General features: G+C 38.8%; 1 protein-coding gene across 5 annotated transcripts in view; it reads left to right on the forward strand.

The window, feature by feature from the left end:
• Positions 1-12,401, forward strand: part of LOC119580965 (mannose-1-phosphate guanyltransferase alpha-A-like) — a 16,816-nt gene extending 4,415 nt beyond the window's left edge. For 2 of the 5 annotated variants that reach the window (XM_037929212.1, XM_037929210.1), the window contains 8 exons: positions 2,041-2,239; positions 4,290-4,519; positions 4,664-4,814; positions 4,944-5,039; positions 5,310-5,481; positions 5,664-5,779; positions 6,002-6,150; positions 12,095-12,364. In XM_037929212.1, coding sequence (XP_037785140.1) covers positions 2,041-2,239; positions 4,290-4,519; positions 4,664-4,814; positions 4,944-5,039; positions 5,310-5,481; positions 5,664-5,779; positions 6,002-6,150; positions 12,095-12,195 — 1,214 coding nt within the window. In that variant the 3' untranslated portion in view covers positions 12,196-12,364. Of the gene's footprint in view, positions 1-2,027; positions 2,240-4,289; positions 4,520-4,663; positions 4,815-4,943; positions 5,040-5,309; positions 5,482-5,663; positions 5,780-6,001; positions 6,151-8,589; positions 8,729-12,094 lie in introns of all 5 variants that reach the window. The other 3 variants (XM_037929213.1, XM_037929211.1, XM_037929214.1) reach the window with 3 other exon arrangements.
• Positions 12,402-22,669: the final 10,268 nt, after the last annotated feature.

The following is a 22,669-nucleotide window of genomic DNA, read 5'->3' on the forward strand; positions in this document are numbered from 1 at the left end:
GACAAAAGAGTCATTCTTGAGTATTTAAATTAGTTCTGTCAGTATATTTTCCCTAATATGTTTTGTTGTAACCTGTAAGAATACAAACAATTCTACTCCATTAACTTGTATCATATTATTAAGTGCTTTCAGTTTTGATTCTACATAAATTCATGCATTTATGTATCTTGCATACATATTTACCTTTAGCCAAGTATTAAGAAAGAAATATGTCACATAGAAGAAAATATTGTGAATATATATATATATAATTTTTTTTTTAATAGGAATTTAACAAATTTGCCATATATTTTAAAGAAAAAAATGTGCAAAAGCACTTTTAGTGTTTAAAGGAATGCTAAAAGGTTTCTTATACTGGGGTATTTACACAATGTAGGCATTCCTGGTATTTTGTAGTCATTTGCTTTATCAGGAAAATTTTCCTTTATTTTATCAATGAATATATAAATCTTTCAAGTTTGAAATAGAAGAAATATGTGATTTCAAGAAGAAATAGTGAATCTACACTTTTTCACTTTTTCTTCTTCTTTTTCTTCTTAAAAAGTACTGTAAATTGTCACATGCAGACAACATCTTTGAGAATTTGTGTAGTAGTTAATTTTTTAACCCATTTCCTCCAGGGATGGCATTATTTGTCTTTGCACAGTCTTTACTTGAGCCAATTATGAGTAGTCCCTCTCTCACCTGTTAACCCTTTTCTGTGATTTTTTTTATTTTTTATTATCTCATATTGCTGTTAGGAATATTGATAACATTTGGATAATTATAATGTCTATAGTAATAATAACAGCATTGATATTAATAGCATTAGTAGTTAAATTATTTTCCTCACAAACTGAAGGAAAGGTCTACAGATTGACCCCTTTATGGCTAATGACTTGTGGAGCCATCTATGTGCAGAGACATTTTACAAAACCATGCTAAAGTGAACACAACATTTTCCCAGCAACTTGGGGTTGATATGGTATTAACAAATGAAATATGGATATATGAAATGTATGTTTATACAGTATGTGTATGAGGAATATGGATATATGAAATGTATGTTTATACAGTATGTGTATGAGAGAGAGAGAGAGTGTTTTGTGTGTGTGTGTGTGTGCGTGCGTGCGTGTGTGCGTGCGTGTGCATGTGTGTGTGTGTAATAATAATTATAATAATAATAATCGGTTTATTGATTTTCATGCAGCCAGAGGCTGAAAATGTACATAGAAATACAGATAGCGAGACAAACTATATATACATAAACTTATAAACAACACACAACAAAGTAAACTAACAATCTATGACAACAAAATAAACAGATTAACAAAAGCCAAGTGTGTGTGTGTGTGTGTGTGTGTCTGTGTGTGTGTCTGTGTGTCTGTGTCTGTGTATGTGTGTATGTGTGTGTGTGTGTGCATACAAAAACATAGACACATTTTTTTCTTGATCTTATGTGTCATGATATATTCTGTATACTAGAGTATATCATGAATTCTAATTACTACATAAATTTATGATAAAGATTAATGATTAATGTATAAAGGAAATGATATATAATTTGGTGATATAGAATTCAGTGACATTTACTTGTACTGGCAAAAATAATTAATACATTTTACATTTCCAAGAAATGCTAACTTCAGAACTTATTAATTTCTAGTAGTGGCAGTACTGACAGAAAGTTTTTCATTTGTTGTGGAATTGTATTCAAAGATTTATAATAGGTATTGAAGGTATATCCGGTCAGAGACATTTTTCAAAGAAAGATGTTTCCATCTTATGAATTAGTGAAAATTGTCTTGTTAACAGTAATTCAGTATCACATAAAACAACCAGTTATGATGTACTAAAAGTAAGATAAAGCTGAAAATCAAGGCATAGTAGTCATGAAAATTAGTGCTTGAATAATCCAGTTGTATATGATGACCTGGAATACTTCACTGATAGTTATTATGATCTATATTTTATATTCTGTAAATTTGTTTGATAAACCAGTATGCACATTACTGTACTTTCCTTGCTTGACTATATATAGAAAATAGATATCATTTACAGGCACACGCTTTCGACCCTTGTCCTTGGATGTCCCAAAGCCGCTGTTCCCAGTGGCTGGCCTCCCGATGGTTCAGCACCACATAGAAGCACTTGCTTCTTTACCAGATCTGAGGGAAATTCTACTCCTTGGATACTTCCCTGCCCAACAACTACAACAGTTTGTAGCTGACATGATGGCTACTTACAAGATAAGAATAAGGTAATATTGGAATTTTCTGGATTTGAATCAGGGAAGTGATGAGTGATAATTCATAAAAATGAATGAATTTAAAGCCAAAAGTGATAATTATTCAGTTTTTAAAATTAGTTATGTTTGCTTTTTCACTTCATGTACTTGTGTAGTGCTACTTAATATTTTATTTCTTTTATTACACTTACCTGCACTGGACGTTGCATTGAACCATGCCCAGAATAAAGATAATGAACTTCTCATTTCTTTTATTTCATTTCTCCATTGATGTGCACTGTAAATATTTGAAAAAAAAAAAATTAAATACTACTAAGAAATTTTCTTGTAACTTTACTTTTAGTTTTAGGTTGTAATGCTTTAAAAATAATGTGATCCTATTAGATAAAATCATTCTAAAAATCAACATTTACTTATTCTAATTAACCTAAGAAAAACCCTGTTGAATAGTTGCATAAGAGGATCAATATATTAACTAACTTATAGACTACCAATTATATTTTTCTGTTTTTAATTCATAACTGTATTGCAATTATTCTTTGAATTATATCTAATGTATATAATCATAGAAAATCATTGTTCCTACTTATGCAGGCATCTAGAGCAGTATTCATGATAGGTCAAGATTTGTCTTTGACAGAAAAAAACTTCATTGACTGCAACTTTGTCTTTGATTCCTCACAGAAATGTCTTCAACAGTCCAACTTTGTCTGTGACTCAGCTAAAGTTTAAGATAGGTCCGGGGCTGTCCTAGATGTGGAAGGACTGGATTTAAATTGTCTTTATGAGATGCCGACAATAATAATGCAATCTTATAGTTGTTGAAGATAACTTCTCTTAGAAAATACAAATGGCACCACACACCTTCTCAGCTAATGCAATAACAACAAATATAGAGGGTGCCAAGAAATGTAAAAGATAGTACTATGAGTTTCAGGCACCTTAACCCATCATTTTTTCCAAACAAATAGTTAGATCAGTATGGCATTTTATCACATTCAAACCCTGCCCAAATATTTGGCACTATAGTGCATTGCAAAATGTACGTAATTACACTGTTTACTCTTGACTTTGTTAATGTAGTATATTTCATCTGAAAAGACATTCAAACGGTAAATTATGACATTTTGATGTTTACAAATCCACCACCCCCCCCCCCCTGCCCTCTCTCTCTCTCTCTCTTCTCTCTCTCTCTCTTTCTCTCTCTCTCTTTCTCTCTCTCTCTCTTTCTCTCTTCTCTCTCTTTCTTCTCTTTCTCCTCTCTCTTCTCTCTCTCTCTCTCTCTCTCTCTCTCTTCTCTCTCCTCTCTCTTCTCTCTCTCTCTCTTCTCTCTCCCTCTCTCTCTCCTCTCTCTCTCTTCTCCTTCTCTTTTCTTTCTCTCCTCGTCCTCTTCTCTCTCTCTCTCTCTCTCTCTCTCTCTCTCTCTTCTCTTTCATCATATTATTTATCTTATATATATCATATATATTATATATATATATTATATATATATATATATATATACTAATATACTAACTATATATATATAATATATAAATATATCAATATATATAATATATTAGTAATATATATATAATATAATATATAACACATATACATACAGACATAACACTAACCACATATTACACCAACATTATATACACATATATTTCCAAAAAACAGGGAAAAGGGTAAACAGGTGAGATAGGTAGTACTAGTAATTCACTTCTTGATAATCAAATACTTGTAGAACCATCTATATGTAAAGACCATTAACAAACTAAACTCACAGTAGGCATGGCATGTATGGACTTGCCATCCCCATGACACTGGATTAAATAAGTCATAGACAAATTCTACAATAATCTTGGAATCAAAATCTGTTTACAAATAGTCCTTAATCTTGTCAGAGAAACTAGTAAGACCTTTCATGAGCACACTCCAGGAACTGTCAGGCATTTTGAAAATAGAATTGGAGATTTATAACTCTGTCATATGCCTCTTTGATGATCATGTACTAAAAATGAATCAGTTTTCTATATGTGGTTAATCCTTAAAATATGAATTCAATACTCTTTTTAAGATATCTCCAAGAATATCAAGCTTTAGGAACAGCAGGAGGAATCTATCATTTTCGTGATCAGATAAGCTCAGGGAATCCTGATGCTTTCTTTGTGCTAAATGGGGATGTATGTGGAGACTTTCCCCTGCAGGAAATGCTTGACTTCCACACCAATCTTACCACACCTTCACTCATTACTATTATGGGTACAGAAGCCACAAGACAACAGTCTACTATGTATGGTTGCATTGGTAAGAATATGTTGTAATATAGTTGGTAAGAGTATGTTTTAACAAATCTGTCATTGCTTTATTATCATCATCATCATTCATCATCATATCAGTGTTACACCATAAATAAGTAATGTTAAAGTATATATGATTATATTTCTCCAGTTGAAGCAAAAGACACACATCAGGTCCTTCATTATGTTGAGAAGCCATCCACTTTTGTATCAAACCTGATTAACTGTGGTGTATACATCTGCTCCCCTGATATATTTAAAAGAGTGGGTGAAATTTTTAACTCAAGACAAGATTTTTACAGGTAAGTGCATAGTGAACCTGAGAAAATATGAATGAAAATCTAGTAAATTTTATGATACTGTTTTAAGTGTGATATTTTATTTGTTTTATATTGAGATTGTGCCTGTGCATTGCTGATTTTACATTCCAGTGATGACAGTGAGGGCAATGAATCTATTCAGCTAGAACAAGACATTCTGATGCCCATTGCAGGCACTGGTCAAGCCTATGTTTACACCACAGACAGGTCAGTTTTGTATGATAAATAGTATAGGGTAAACTTTCTTCAAATCCATTTCCTTTTCTAACTCACTGTCTCCTATCCATTCCTCAAAAACAAATTAAGAAATAATGTTTAGCTTTTTGGGAGACAGCAGTTTCATGAAAAAAAAAAATGTGTGTGTGTGTTTTTGTGTTTATTTATGTGTATGTATATGTATGGTAGAAAAATCCACAATGCAAAAGCTAGATATATTGAAAATGAGACTACAGTATTGTGTCCTTTCTCCTGATTAAGGTGGTGGTCTCAAATCAAGACTGCAGGCTCTGCCATATATGCCAATCGCCACTACCTCCAACTCTACCACAAGCAGAAGGAAGATCGCTTAGCCACAAATGGGCCAGATAAGCCAACAATCATTGGTGATGTTTACATTCATCCAACAGCAAGTGTTGATCCATCTGCAGTGGTAAGTCACAAGTAAACTTTGCAACAGATGGTGCTTAGGATAATGGATAATGAACAATGAGAACCACTGAAATCAATTATAAATATTCTGGTGTGGTTGTTTACACACTTATACATATGCAAGTTTCATGTTCCAAATTTATGCATGTATACGTGTGTTAATACACTATATTGTCTTTGCAGTTGGGTCCAAATGTGAGTGTAGGAAAGAATGCAGTAATTGGTGCAGGTGTCCGTATCCGAGAATCTATTATTCTTGGCAACACAACAATACAAGAACATAGCTGTGTGCTGTATACGTGTGTATTAGTTTGTTTTAGTTATTCTGAGTTTGTTAATTTTATCATTGTACTATGTATCATTAGTTCCTTGAAGCTGTTGACTACACAAATGTGCTACTCAGATTTTTTTGGAAATTTGTAGTGCAGCATAAAAAAAAAAAATTAAATACTTAACATGAAATATTAAGTAAAAACTTTAGTGATGCAATAGTTGCTTGAGGAGAATAAATTCTGTCTCAGGGTGGTTGGATGGAATTTGACAGTTGGAGCTTGGTCACGCCTAGAAGGAACACCTTGTGACCCAAATCCAAATAAGCCCTTTGCCAAAATGGATAATGTCCCTCTATTTAATAATGAGGGCAAATTAAACCCTTCAATAACAATCCTTGGTGAGTACTGATCATGTACTTTTGATTTTTATTTGCAAAACTCCTTTATAAGTTTCTTTCTAAATTTATTTTTTAGAATATTTAGATTTGTATTTTACTAGGTCATTGCTACAACTGGATGGAGTTTCTTTAGCTCATTTATTTTGTTCTATGTCAAATTTAGAAATTTTACCATCAGTATCTTGCTTCTTCTGCTCATGCTACAGGCCTAAACAACCAAATTGAGTTGAGTAGTCTTTGTAGTCCTTATTATCTGTCTTTTTTCCCCCTCATTATTATTTTATTCACAACAGTATGGTCATTTTTTATTTATTCAATTTACTAGCTCTCATTCCCATGAAAGAAAAAAAGGTCAGTTTCCTCAGCTCTCTATTTCTCCATTTTCTTTTCTCCACCAATTTTTTCATGTTTTCTATCATTATATGTCTTTTCCTTCTTTTCTTTATCTTACTCTACGTCTCTGTCTCTATCAGTTACTCTCTTTCTCCTTCATGTTTGTTTTTTCCCTTTTTCTCTGCCTTTTTCTGCCACCTTCTCCCTTTTTCTTTCTGTTTCTCTCTCTCTCCCCCCCCCATCCCTCCCTCCCTCTCTCCCTCTCTCTCTCTCTCTCCCCCTCTCCCTCTCCCTCTCTCTCTCTTTTCTCTCTCTCTCTCTCTCTCTCTCTCTCTCTCTCTCTCTCTCTCCCCTCTCCCTCTCTCTCTCTCTCCCTCTCTCTCTCTCCCTCTCCCTCTCTCTCTCCTCCTCTCTCCCTTCTCTCTCCTCTCCCTCTCTCCTCTCTCTCTCTCTCTCTCTCTCTCTCTCTCTCCCTCTCTCTCTCCCTCTCTCTCTCCCTCTCTCTTTCCCCTCTCTCTCTCTCACTTTTTTCCTGATAAACAATTTATTGGTGATATTGTTGATGGAGAACCCATGTCATAAGGTCTTCTCTATGTGTCTGTCTCTATCTGTAAGTTGATGTGGAGGGGATGATGGAGAACCCATGTTGTAGCAGACATTGTGGTTCCTCCACTTTATTAAGTAGTTACCTTTAGCAGGAGGAGAGTGATTGGCATCCCTTATGGTTGTGGCTGAGCAAGAGCAGGTAGTTGGTACTCTACTTTCAGACTGAGTCAGGAAGAATTGACCTGCTTGACCGGATGTGTCTGTGCATGCCCTTTGATAAATAGTACATTGTGAATCATAACATGAAGAGGTTACACTGCATGAAATAAGCAGCTAATACAAGAATTACAATAAAACATTTAATCTATGATCATAAGAAAGCAGTAGCAGAATTAATTTTCAATTTCTCTCTCTCTCTCTCTCTCTCTCTCTCTCTCTCTCTCTCTCTCTTCTCCCCCTCCATCTCTCTACTACTTGTTGCCTGCCTGCCTCTCTCATGCTCCACTTCCCCCACCCCCTCCATGTTTGTTTTACTTAGGATGCAACAAATACCATGACATCTGTGAGTAGTGTTGAAATGTGTAATAGGCTGTATGTGTAGTCAGACTTTTGCTTCTGATAGTACATCCCCTCCAGGCATTAACACATTTGATCCAGGTGGGGTGACTGTCATGTCATGAGAAGAATTAGCTGAGGGCCAGGGGACAGGAAGATAATCTCTCTCTCTCATTCTTTCTCTCTTGCTTTTCCTCTCTCTCTCTCTCTCTTTTTCTCTGTCTCTCTCTCTTTTCTACTCTCTCTCTCATTCTTTCTCTTGCTTTTCCTCTCTCTCTCTCTCTTTTTCTCTGTCTCTCTCTCTTTTCTACTCTTTTCTTCTTCTCTCTTCTCCTCTCTCTCTCTCTTCCTTCTTTCTCTCCCTCCTCCTTTCCTTCTTTCTCTCTCTCTCTCTCCTCTCTCTCTCTCCTCTTTCTTTCTCTCTCTCCTCTCTCTCTCTCCTCTCTCTCTTCTCTTCTTTCTCTCTCTCTCTCTCTCCTCTCTTTCTCTCTCTCTCTCTTTCTCTCTCCTCTCTCTCTTTGTCTCTCTCTTTGTCTCTCTCTCTCTCTCTCTTTTGTCTCTCTCTCTCTCTCTTTGTCTCTCTCTCTCTCTCTTTGTCTCTCTCTCTCTCTTTTGTCTCTCTCTCTCTCTTTTCTCTCTCTCTCTCCTCTCTCTTCTCTCTCTCTCTCTCTCTCTTTGTCTCTCTCTCTTTGTCTCTCTCTCTTTCTCTCTCTTTTCTCTTTTTCTCTCTCTTTCTCTTTCACACCTCATTAAAAACTGAATGGAAAAGGGAGTTCACTGTTGTATTTTTTGTGGAGGCAGTAATGATATGTATCTTGTTCTTGTGAGTAATTATGAAACTGTCTTGTTATGTTTTATATGGTGAATTAAAGTGAATCATTCTGCTGTGAGGATATGATACCAGTGGTATTTTGTTGGTATAGTCAAATGGGTTTCCTTAAATAATATTAGACATATTCACTCAAGATGTTTATCTATAAAGTTTTGCCTTTTTACATACTACAGGTACTGATGTGAGAGTCTCATCAGAAGTGGTGGTATTAAACTCCATTGTGCTTCCAAATAAAGAACTCTCAACTAGCATCCTCAATCAGATTATTCTTTGAGTTGCATCTTTCTTTGACTGGACACAAGGCAATTTTAGGTTTGATATTCAAGAAAATCTCTCAACTATATTTTTATTTATTTATGTATTGACCAAGACCTTAGGGTGCCAATCAAAAGATGGAAGTGATTTTTTTTATCCTTCTGTTTTGTTGTAACCTAAGCTCATTTGGTCAGAAATTGCATGTAGCATTTGCCTTGATAACTGTCCTGATTTTGATACTTGCAAAGATAGACTAAGTGATGGGATTTGCTTGAACATTTTATAAGTTAATTTGCTTATGTTTGGAGTATTGCCATTCTAATACTACAGAATTTATTCAAATGGCTGTTTTTTTCTTTTCTTTTCTTTTTTTTCTTTTGCATTTAACACTATTTGGAATGTTTATACATCTAGTAGATTGAAATTAAAAGAAATAATATTAAATTGACTATGCATGAAGTTTCTGTTCAAACATTATCAAATTAAAGTAAAACGGATGTGTAGTCTGATATTGTTAATTTGATTGCTTTAATTGATTTGCCTTGCTTTTGGTAACTGTCTTGCAGTGGTTTTATATTTCCCATATTAAATCCTGAAATAAGTCATTTGCACCACACATCCTTCAAATTATTTATATAAAAGAATAGATAAATAAAGATTCATTATATCTTTTAAAGTTTGCCCATCTCAAGGAAATAATGAAAATAGTTGGCTGAGCAAAACTGAGAGAGACGAAACATTGTAATATGTAATGTAATGCATATGCTCACAAAAACTGCAGATGTAGGAACATAATCAAAACTTTTATTTATATATTATTGCCTTAAGCTTCGGATTTTTTCAGCTCTTCCATAAGTCAAATAAAAAAGCTAACTACAAGAGAAATCTTCCTAAAACCAATTATTAGGATTGACAACATGGGAAATAGGGAAGTTAAACAGTTACATGAACTAGAGGACTTTACCAATGCCTTATTAATAATGAAAAAAGGCATAAAAACCCTGCCAGTTTTTGACAGGCCTTGAAAGATCATGGCACATAGGATTAACATATGATGTAACATCCTAATAGAACACTTTTGGGGTTAAAGAGGTGGATTTTGATTAGGAAATAGATACATAACTAGATAATCATAATCTCTGCATTAAGGATAGGTTAAGCCAGTCAAAATTTGTCACTTAACCTCCAAAAATGCAGATTCATTTGAGGTGAGCTGAAGTCTTTGGGATAAATGTTGCATTAAAAAAAAAAAAAGAAATAAAGGCTTTGCAAAATTAAATAATATTTACAAAGTCAGTCAGCACTAGCAGGGAAATATCCACAGATAAAGACACTTTTAGATACATATATCCTGTAGGACAGTACTGCATGTACATAGCCTCCATCAAATATTAAATGTTTTTTTTTTAGTTTAACCCACTCACATCAGATGACATCTAATCACATTATGGTGAACTTGTCGCAAATGCCAACAGCAAGTACCCGTGCCACATGCAGTCAAGCCTGCTCTAAGTTGTGTGTGTTAAACAGCTGTTCAGTTGTTTGGCCTTGACTGTTATTGAGAATAGACAGCCCCTCAAAAATAAGCTGAAAGTCTCTTTTTAGCCTCATTTCCAAAAATAAATTAAAAAATAGAGAAGAAATGGTTTTTGACGATTTACCTAGAGGCTTTAAGCTGTTAAAGCTGGATCACACATTACTTCAAACATAAGTATTTTGGGTGTCATTGGTGCATCAAAGCTTTTCCTCATCTTCATTGTATAACTAAGTTGCAATGTCATTTTGAGGTGGTAGGTAGTTTGTCAGCAAATATTCATATATACTGCTATTCTCTGCAGTCTAAACAGAGAAATGGGCTCTCAATTACACTCAATATTTTTTTCTATTATTTTTTATTTTTTTTTTTTTCTTTAATGGGATATGTGCTTCCCAAAGCCTGCTGTGATAAGCTCTAGAAATTATGCTTGTCACATCCCTATATTGTGTATCATCTAAAGAAGTCTCCACTCCTTGTATCAATAAACATTCCATGAGTAATAACATATTGTAAGGAAAAGAATAAGTTTAAATATTCTTTTTAATATCTTAAGGCAAACTAAACCATATTACCTTAAGCATGCATAATGTCTTAGAGAATGTTGGCCGAGCAGTGACTGCACTTAAGAGATGAGTGATTGGAAGTCAGGTTATGATTGTGATAGCTGTGAAAGTAAAAGTTGAATAAGAAAAATGAAAAATAAAATGTATACTACTTCTATACCATACAAGGTAACAGATCCTGTTGCTTCTAAATACCATTGTCTTAGGTCTCATATACATATGCTTTTAACCATTATTCTTCATTTTTATTGCTAATCTAGAAATCTTTTGTTATATTCTAGTTTACCTTGTGGTAATATTATTGCTGTACTAACATGTGTTTAGACTCATCGCCTAGATGTGTAATATTTTCACAATGCTTTATTGTATATTTAGAGAAGTTAACAAATGATACAGCTCTTCTTTAGGAACTGCCCCACACCAAATCACTAATTAGTTTTTAATTGGCTTAGTTCCTAGGATAAAAAGATTTTGCCTTATATTTATTTTTTAGAACTTGTGCATCCTCCATTGCACAACAAACCATACCTCCTCACCTAGCACACCACTTGCTGTAACACAACACATCACGCCATACCCAATCACAGAATACACCACACCCCATCAAACACACGCACACCACCCACACACATATTCACACACACATACACATATTCTCACACACACACATACACATATTCTCACACACACACACTCACATTCACACACACTCACATTCACACACACTCACATTCACACACACTCACATTCACACACACTCACATTCACACACACTCACATTCACACACACACACACACACACACACACACACACACACACACACACACACACACACACACAGACACACATCCACACACTTGCAGTCACACATATTCACACATTCACACATTCGCAGTCACACATTCACACACTCACACATTCACACACTCACATTCACACACTCACATTCACACACTCACATTCACATTCTCACACACACACCACACACACACACACACACACACACACACACACACACACACACACACACACACACACACACATTCACACATACACACATTCACACACACACACATTCACACACACACACACACTCACACACACACACAGACACACATTTTTCTTCTTTTTATATAATGCCCCTTCTATAAAATTTTATCTTTTTTCGTGAAAATGAGACAAGTAAAGAATTTTAATTATCCTGGTTATTTGAATGTTCTGTACATTAAAAAAAGTATGTTTGGCTGATGTTTTAGAGCACTTAAAAATAGCTAGCATCAAGTAAATGACGTTTGCATTTTTTTCTTTTTCTTTCTTTATAGGGTGTAATGTATCAGTGCCATCTGAGGTGATTGTGCTCAACTCTATTGTTCTGCCGTACAAGGATCTTCCACGCAGCTACAAGAATGAAATCATTCTCTAATTTCATGTTTTCTTGGTTGTTCATCTTATTACAAGAGTTGAATTAATTATGACCATGTATTGTAATATTTGAATGATTGGTTGATTGTTTTCTTTCATTTAATCTTCTGTTACTTGGGAATAGGGGAAAAAGTTTGTATCCTGATCATTAAATGTATTTATTACAAGTGCAATTATTTAGATTTTTTAATAAAAGTTTGGAAATGCATTGTTGGATTTACCCTATATACATATAAGACACGATAGCAGGGTTGGGTCCAAGTACAGGTAACTGTACTTAGGTCCAAGTCCAAGTACCTGGATATTTTTCAGTACAAGTACAGCCACTTTGTACAGTCACTATGTCCAAGTCCATGTCATTGTACTTAAGTACAAAGACAAGTACTTTCATAATGCACTTAAGTTGGTAGTTTTTGTAGATACTTCAAAAAATAATATTCCCTGTGCTGCAAAAGACTATCCATATATTTCTCATATCAGTAATAAAACTAAATTTGGTGCAGAAAATAAAGGTATCAGGGCATTAAAACTTGTCCTTATTCTATTTTAATATATAGTTTTCTAACTAAAAATAGCAGATAAGTGCAGTAGATTTAATGAACATAAATTTGTTCTTCATGTGACTCATTCCGCAACTTTTTTTTGGGGTGTGGGAGGCTTTCCTTATAATATGAAAGTAATCACAAAATTACATCATAAAATAAATATGGATTTTTCAAATAAGATTTGATAAATTCTAGTTCCATTTTACTCCTAAATAAGGCAAAGAAAATGCCATTTACTTGAAATAAGAAATACACAAGTGAGCTTAGGGTGCATCATCATTGCACTTTATGAGCAATACACTTTCAAAGATTTTGTCATTAAGACATCTATCAGGCTTCAACACTTTTCCAGCAATGCTGAAAATCGTGCAAGCTGGCTCAGATAACAGTTGATCTGAGTTTTGATTGACTGCACCTTTTCAGGTATGGATGTTGACTCCTGTGTATGAATATGCATGAAACTGCATATCCACTTCCTCTTCAAAGGGAATGATTCTGAACTTTCTTAAGGCTCCTCCCCCCCAATCCCTTGCCCGTTGTTGTTGTGGGGGGGCTTAGGAGGCGGAGACTGGGACCCAATATGGGAAAACTCCCAAACCTTGGACTCAGCCCTAAACTCAACTAATTTGCATGGTCTTTTTTCTTTCCACTTTTAATTTCTGTCCCTTCACCAAACCCTTCTACTATCCACCTCCTAAGGTGTGAGAGCCGTGCTGAAAGGATGAAAGGCTGACTTTGTGCCAGTCCTGAACGGCTTGAGGGAGCCATGGGCACGGTATTCCCCTGATTTAGTTATCTAGCCCTTACCCCTCAAGGGGACCCTGAGGGGTGGACTGTTTTTATCCCCAACATAATCCAGGCTTACCATGGCCAGTAATGAAAACTTATCCCCAATATTAGGGGCAATGGGGCTTGCCCCTTTATAAAATAGCCCAAAGATGTAAACCCACCCGTTTCCCCTGACCCAGGCTCTCCTTTGACCACGGCTCCGAACACTGCAATAACTACCCCATCATCAGTGCCTACTAGTACAGTAGCCAACAATAAACCCCTTTAAGGAACATTTCCACTCTCCCAGCAAGCTCAACTTCAACACCTCTACCCCACAACCTCCATCATCAACCACCCCATCCTCCCTTATTAATACCTTACAGCCTTATTGCCCTACCTCCCTCAACACTACTCCATCTTCGTCACGCCCCCGCCCTTCTACTACCCCTATCTCTACAACAATTTTGAATACCCTCTTCAGCGCAGCCAAATGGGACCGATTTTTCGTGATCCCTCCCACAGCTCCCTACTCTGACAACACCCTTCTCTTCCAACAATGTCTCCAAAAACAAGTAGGCAAAGGCTTTTTCCCGTAGCCGACCCGACCGCTCCCGTCTTGTCACAGTAACATCCGAAAACCAAGCTATAGCATTCACAAAACTAACAGACATATATGGTAACCCCATCCTTGCAGAACCCCATCCAACCCTCAATACTTGCACCGGAACAGTTTCAATTCCCCAGCAAATTGCCCAATCTATGACAAAGATTGGTCAGATTGTGGAGATCTACTTGCCTGTCTCACAGACTATGATGCAACATCAGTGCAATGCTACTCCATTCCCCCCAGAGGTCATTGAAAGAAACCTACTAACATAGCCAAAATTACCTTCCGTAGACATGACCTTCCCTTTAACGTCTACATAGGAGGAGAATCCCTCCCTGTTCGTCCATACCAACTTCCTCCACGTCAGTGCCAAAACTGTTGGCGTCTAGGACACCCAGCCAAACATTGCCGTTCCACAGCCAGATGCCCATTATGTGCCCAACCTGGCCATACCCGATCTAACTGCCTGCACAATCACGCACATGTGCCAACTGTGGCGGCCCCCATAATGTATTTTATAGGGGCTGTCCCACCTACAAATTTGAGTCTGAGGTAGCAACTCTCAGATTCAAACTTGGAATCACACTACGTGAAGCCAGACAAGAAGCACGTCGACGTGGTTTCTCTCTTACTCCTTACTCCAGTAATACTGCTCACTCTATCAATTCTCCTAAACCCCCCCCCTACATCTAACCCCCCTCTTCTACCTCCTACCTTCCCAGTCAAACTCTTTTGCCACCCTAAATCCAGACACTCCAATCTCTACTACAGATATTTCAATCACCACTACAACCCCAACACCTTCCCCTCTCCCTCCTCGCACTACCCGTAACAGACAGAACAAACGTTCCACCCCCTCTTCCCCTACCACACAATCACCTCCACCTTCCTTTGCTCCTATGCTGAGACACCAGTCCTCTCTTTCCCCCTCACAAGAAATCCTTTATCCCCCAAAACTCCCCAACCAACTCCTCAGAAGAAACCATTGAAAATATTCAAGACTACATAATGAAAACTGACACTCAACCTCCAAATATTACAACTGCACCTTCCACACTCCAAGTAACTGCTGATATCCATCCTCCTCCTAATGATATCCCCCCTACACCAATCCTCCTACCCCCTCCCAACACAGCCCATCCCCCCGACCCCAACCCCGCCCACATTAACCCTCCCACCATCCCCTCTATCCCTTCCACTCCCTCCTGGATACACACGTGAATCCCTTATGTCACAAGTATCCCCTTCCTCAGACCCTCCATCTCCTAATACCCCTCCTAGTAGAACACCAACTCCCACACCTCTCCCATCTCAGACCTCTCAATCCTTTTCCCACCCTCTAGCTGCTTCCCTTTCAAAATCTCCAACACGTACTACAATATATATCAGTAAAGTATAACTATCCTTCATTGGAATATTCGCGGTTTCCGCTCCCACAGACCTGACCTTCGTCATATCCTTTCCTCTTATAATCCATCTATTGTATGCCTCCAATACCAATCCCCAATTATCATTTTGTCTCTTCCCCACATTCCCTTTATGTCTCATCCATACTTATCAATCAGAAAACACCTTATGTCACACCTCCCTTTCAAACCAATGTCCCTTGCACAGTTATCCGTATCTTCCTTCATCGTTGGATCACAGTGATTTCAGTCTACTTCTCCCCTTCCCACCCCATTGACTTTGTTGCTTTTGAAAATCTAATTTCCCAACTTCAACCACCTTTCCTCATAGTTGGTGACTTTAGCTGCCGCCACACTCTATGGGGTGATTCTGTCACAAACTCCCGAGGCCGATCTCTAGAGCGCTTCCTCTCCACAGCTGACCTTACTATTCTAAATTCAGATCGCCCCACACACTTTGATACACGCACGCAATCTTTTTCATGCATTGACCTCTCTCTATGTTCCCCTTCTCTTCATTTAGATTTCCACTGGTTAGTCTTAGACCACTTTCCCTATAGTGACCACTTTCCAATTCTTCTTTCTCCTACTTCATACGTACCACTCCCTAACTCCCCACACTGGTGCTTTGATAGAGCCGACTGGCATACTTTCACTTCACTCTCTGCTATTCATACCCCTCCATCCTACCTCACCTCCATTTCAGAAATGAACAGTTACCGCTACAAAAGAGGTACTCCAAATCAACTATCAGCCCTTATCTCCTATTTGTTTTACAATCCGGAATAGTAAAACAAATAGCTGGCGAAATTATGTTTCATCAATTACATCCTCTACATCTATCTCAAATGTTTGGCGCCGAATTCATAAACTATCAGGCAAACATCCCCCCCATCCTGCCCCTGTCCTCCATATTCGAAATACCCTCATTTCTGATCCCCTCCAAGTCGCTAATGAACGGGTGATTATTTCAGCCAGGTCAGTAGTGGTTCTCGCCTTTCTCCACACTTCTCTTCTATTAAGACCACCAGATAACGTACCCCCATTACCTTCACCCCATCCTCTGATGAGTCCTATAATGCCCCATTTTCTTCCTCTGAACTCATTACTGCCCTACAATCGTGCCGTAACACTCATGAAGGCCCTGACGGTATTCACTACCGTATGCTCCGGCAACTCCCATCTTCCTCCTTATCCTTCCTATTAAAAATTTACAACCACATATGGACATCAGGAAATTTCCCTTCTAATTGGCGAGAAGCTCTTATCCTTCCCTTCCTGAAACCCAATAAATCGGGTACCCTTCCTCAAGACTATCGCCCCATCGCACTAACTAGCTGCTTGTGCAAACTATTAGAGCGAATGGTGAACTTCCGCTTAATGTGGTATCTTGAATCTCACAATCTTCTCTCTCCTTCCCAATTCGGTTTTCGCCGTGCCAGAAGCACAGCTGACCCCCTTGCTCATTTTGAGACATATATTACATCTGCATTTGCACGCTATGAATCCGTACTAGCTATTTTTTTTTATTTAGAAAAAGCATATGATACGACATGGCGGTACCATATTCTCCAACAATTGTCCTCTCTAGGCATACGTGGAAACATGGGTGTCTTCATAAAGTCCTTCCTCTCCCAACGCACTTTCCAGGTCAAAATCGCCTCTGCCACATCATCTTTCTTTCCCCAGATCGAAGGTGTCCCACAAGGCAGTGTGCTCAGTACCACTTTATTCCTTCTTGCTGTTAATGATATTGATACACGCACGTAATCCTTTTCATGCATTGACCTCTCTCTATGCTCCCCTTCTCTTCATTTAGATTTCCACTGGTCAGTCTTAGTGACCACTTTCCAGTTCTCCTTTCTCCTACTTCATACGTACCACTTCCTAACTCCCCACGCTGGTGCTTTGATAGAGCCGATTGGCATACTTTCACTTCACTCTCTGCTATTCATACCCCTCCATCCTCCCTCACCTCCATTTCAGAAATGATACAGTATTTCACAAATACAGTCTTAAGAGCTGCACATACAGCTATCCCTCGAACCTCAAGACCATATACCTCCAAATGTGTTCCATGGTGGAATTCTGACTGCACTAAAGCACTTCGCTTAAAACGTGCAGCTACAAGAGAGGTACTCCAAATCAACTATCAGCCCTTATCTCCTTTAAAAGAGCATCTGCCTATCTCCATCGTACAATCCGGAATAGTAAAACAAATAGCTGGCGAAATTATGTTTCATCAATTACATCCTCTACATCTATCTCAAATGTTTGGCGCCGAATTCATAAACTATCAGGCAAACATCCCCCCCATCCTGCCCCTGTCCTCCATATTCGAAATACCCTCATTTCTATATGGCACTCCACTCCAATGCCGTTCCTCTGGCAAATTCCTAGGTGTCATTTTTTACTCCAAACTGTCCTGGCGAGACCATATTCTACACATTAAAGAAAAAGCTCTCCGCCATCTTCGAATCTTAAAAAATCTATCCCATATATCATGGGGCTCAGATCGCAAAACTCTCCTTCATCTTCATGTTACTTTGATCCTCTCCACTCTAGATTATGGATGCCATATCTACTCCTTTGCCTCAACTTCTCTCCTTGCCCATCTTGATACAATCCATCACTGTGGTCTTCGCTTAGCACTAGGCGCCTTTCGCTCCTCCCCAGTTGAGAGCCTGTACACTGAATCAGGCATACCATCTCTATCTCGACGTCGTGCCCTTCTCTCTCTCCGATGCTATGTTCGATTCCACCAATTTTCCCTCACTAAACTAACTATCCCACAACCCCTACTTCTTACCTTAGCTTCATCTCCACGATTACCTACTCCTTTCTCCACTCGCATGGATACCCTCCTCTCCCATTCCCCTTTCCCCCATCTCCAACCTCTCCCGTTCTCTGTCCATTCCGTCCCTTCATGGCTTATACCTCACCCCCATATTTGCTCTTCTGTTTTCCCCGACCCACCAAAATCAAATATCCCTCCTACTGTCCTTCTCACACATTTCCTTGACCATGTCTCCACTCATTCTAGTATTCACGTATATACTGATGGCTCCAAATCCACCTCCGGTGCTGGTTTTCCAGTAATCTTCCCAACTCACACATTCAAGTACCCCTTCCTTCCTGAGTCCAGTGTCCTTACTACAGAAATGTATGCATTCCTTTTTGCTCTAAAACACATACTCACTCTCCTCTTCCTCTTTTACAATTTTTACTGACTCCTGTAACTCATTAACTCTCATAAAGTCAATACACACCACCAACCCACTTGTTTGTAAGATCCAGAACTGGTTGTTCTACCTGTCCACACGCCATAAAACAATCAAATTTTGCTGGGTGCCCAGACATGTTGGAATCCCCAGCAGTGAACAAGCAGATACACTAGCACGCCACGCCTCTATGTCCACATCATACCAACCACGCTTCTCACGTATCCCAGCCACGGATTATTACCCACACTTTAAGACCTTCTTGTATAATCGATGGCAATCTTTTTTGGTCAAGCCTCCGCACTAATAAATTACATTCTGTAAAACTATCAATCTCCTCCTGGTCAGCTCCATTTCATCGGAACAGACGTTGGGAGACCGTTCTCGCCCGACTACGCATTGGCCACACTCCTATCTGATGTCACAATCTGATCCACCCTTATGTACCTTATGTAATGTTCCCCTTTCAATCCCACACATCCTATTGTCGTGCCCACGTTTTGAAACAACCCATACCTCTGCTTTCCCCCATCTATCCTCCCTTCACCGACCTCCCAACCTATCAGACATCCTTACAGAATCCCATACTTTCTGCTTCAACAACCTATTCTCTTTCCTCAAACGCATACATATCCTTCATCTAATCTAACTCCTTACCACACCCGACCCTAACCCTTTCACTCACCAATTCCTTTGCCCAGCTTAGACAACTAATCACTAACTCAACCACCCTCCCCTAACATTAACTATAGTGCTACATGACCTTAGATGTCTAGCACATTTATCTTGCTTTTAACCATTAACCATTAACCTAACCCCTCCCAACACAGCCCATCCCCCCCGACCCCAACCCCGCCCACATTAACCCTCCCACCATCCCCTCTATCCCTTCCACTCCCTCCTTGATACACACGTGAATCCCTTATGTCACAAGTATCCCCTTCCACAGACCCTCTGTCTCCTAATACCCCTCCTAGTAGAACACCAACTCCCACACCTCTCCCATCTCAGACCTCTCGGTCCTTATCCCACCCTCTAGCTGCTTCCCCCTCAAAATCTCCAAAACGTACTACAATCTATATCATTAAAGTATAACTATCCTTCATTGGAATATTCGCGGTTTCCGCTCCCACAGACCTGACCTTTTTCCTCTTATAACCCATACACATCCTCCAATACCAATCCCCAATTATCATTTTGTCTCTTCCCCACATTCCCTTTATGTCTCGTCCATACTTACCTCTGCTTTCCCCCACCTATCCTCCCTTCACCGACCTCCCAACCTATCAGACATCCTTACAGAATCCCACACTTTCTGCTTCAACAACCTATTCTCTTTCCTCAAACGCATACATATCCTTCATCTAATCTAACTCCTTACCACACCCGACTCTAACCCTTTCACTCACCAATTCCTTTGCCCAGCTTAGACAACTAATCACTAACTCAACCACCCTTCCCTAACATTAATTATAGTGCTACATGACCTTAGATGTCTAGCACATTTATCTTGCTTTTAACCATTAACCATTAACCATTAACCCTACGCTTGAGACACCAATCCTCTCTTCCCCCCCTCACAAGAAATCCTTTATCCCCCAAAACTCCCCAACCAAATATTCAAGATTACTTAATGAAACTGACACTCAACCTCCAAATCTTACAACTCCTGCTCCTTTCACACTCCAAGTAACTGCTGATATCCATCCTCCTCCTAACGATATCCCCCCTACACCCTATCCTCCTAACCCCTCCCAACACAGCCCATCCCCCCCGACCCCAACCCCACCCACATTAGCCCTCCCACCATCCCCTCTATCCCTTCCATTCCCTCCTGGATACACACGTGAATCCCTTATGTAACCCTCCCACCATCCCCTCTATCCCTTCCACTCCCTCCTGGATACACACGTGAATCCCTTATGTCACAAGTATCCCCTTCCACAGACCTTCTGTCTCCTAATACCCCTCCTAGTAGAACACCAACTCCCACACCTCTCCATTCTCAGACCTCTCGGTCCTTATCCCACCCTCTAGCTGCTTCCCCTTCAAAATCTCCAAAACGTACTACAATCTATATCACTAAAGTATAACTATCCTTCATTGGAATATTCGCGTTTCCGCTCCCACAGACCTGACCTTTGTCATATCCTTTCCTCTTATAACCCATCTATTGTATGCCTTCAAGAGACCTTTCTTACACATCCTCCAATACCAATCCCCAATTATCATTTTGTCTCTTCCCCACATTCCCTTTATGTCTCGTCCATACTCTGCTTTCCCCCACCTATCCTCCCTTCACCGACCTCCCAACCTATCAGACATCCTTACAGAATCCTACACTTTCTGTTTCAACAACCTATTCTCTTTCCTCAAACGCATACATATCCTCCATCTAATCTAACTCCTTACCACCCGACCCTAACCCTTTCACTCACCAATTCCTTTGCCCAGCTTAGACAACAAATCACTAACTCAACCACCCTTCCCTAACATTAACTATAGTGCTACATGACCTTAGATGTCTAGCACATTTATCTTGCTTTTAACCATTAACTATTAACCATTCTTAAGGCTCCTTTGGTTCTTGTATGTCTTCACCAGGATTTTGCTTAACTGTGGATTGTGCTGAATTTGCTTAGTCTTTCTGAGCCCCTTTTCTTCTTCAGGAATCGAGCTTAAACCGTGGGTATAGAATTGTTGCCAGCACCTAAACTCTTCTATCTTCATAGTGCTTCAAATGTTTCTCTACAGATTTCAGTTATAAATGGATTCCATATGGTTTAGATGAAATTTGAGGCCCCTAATGGGAGGTATGACCAGACTTGCAGTCACAGTGGTTTGCTTCAGTGACAATCTGTGGCCTCATATGGCTCAAAGATTTCTGGCATGTCTTTAAGTAGATTATGATCATCTATGATTCTAAAGTTTTGTTCAGGAATATTCAAACAATGATCTAGCCATTTTCACTTGGGAATTCCATCATGTTGCACAAATAGAATCTAATTTTTCTCACCTTCCAAAACATCAGCAGCAATGGTGGATTTGTGTCGAAAAAAATAATAATAACTTTGAGGCTTTACTGAGAGCCAAGTTTAATTGCCCTGCTTCTCGTAGACCATCCTTTATTACAAGTTGCAGTGAGGGCGAAGGATGAATTGTATTCAGTTGGCAGAACTTGATATGAATCATTTTTCTTGACCATATTGTCAACATCCAGGTCCACTTCTTCAAATTCCTCTTCTGAATCAGAATTCAGAATCATAAATATCTTAGAAGGCAGGAAGTGAAAATGCTGATATCATATTGTCTGTTATGATGTTTGTGATTTTTATAGTTTCCTTATATTCTTCCATAATGTTGTGTACTGTGTGGCGGCCACGGAAGCATTTGTAGCTCAGAACGGCCGTTTTCAAGGACCATTCATGGATGAAATGAGCAGTAATTTCTATGTGTAAGATCTCATCTGCCTACTAGAGACCAAATGTCAAGTATGAGGCTAACAGCCTGTGTACACTCAAGTTATGCTTTCACAGAATATCTAACTTCAGTGCACCTATTTTGCTGTAGTTTGTTCACCAGGTGCTTTCCAGTTGGTATCTGGTGCCGAGGATCAGTCATTGAAGTAAGAGCTCTCTACCACAAACAACAAGGTTGTTTGCGACAAAAAGGACAAGTGCATTGTTGAGTTGCTTTTGTCTAACATCGAGAGGCGAAGAATTCTTAGGATATTTGACAAATCCATCCAGATTTGATTGACTGTAGTTGCTGTTCTCCCCAGGGCTGTGACTTTTGCATGCTTCCTCATACATCTGGCTATGTTTTCTCTGAAAATAAATAATGTAAATTAAATATCCTGAAATGCATAGAGTCTCATATAAAGGAAAACAGAACTATTGGTTGGGTGGGTGATTACTTTTACGTC

This window comes from Penaeus monodon, chromosome 14 (assembly GCF_015228065.2).
Source record: "Penaeus monodon isolate SGIC_2016 chromosome 14, NSTDA_Pmon_1, whole genome shotgun sequence".
In the NCBI taxonomy this organism is placed as follows: Eukaryota; Metazoa; Arthropoda; class Malacostraca; order Decapoda; family Penaeidae; genus Penaeus; species Penaeus monodon.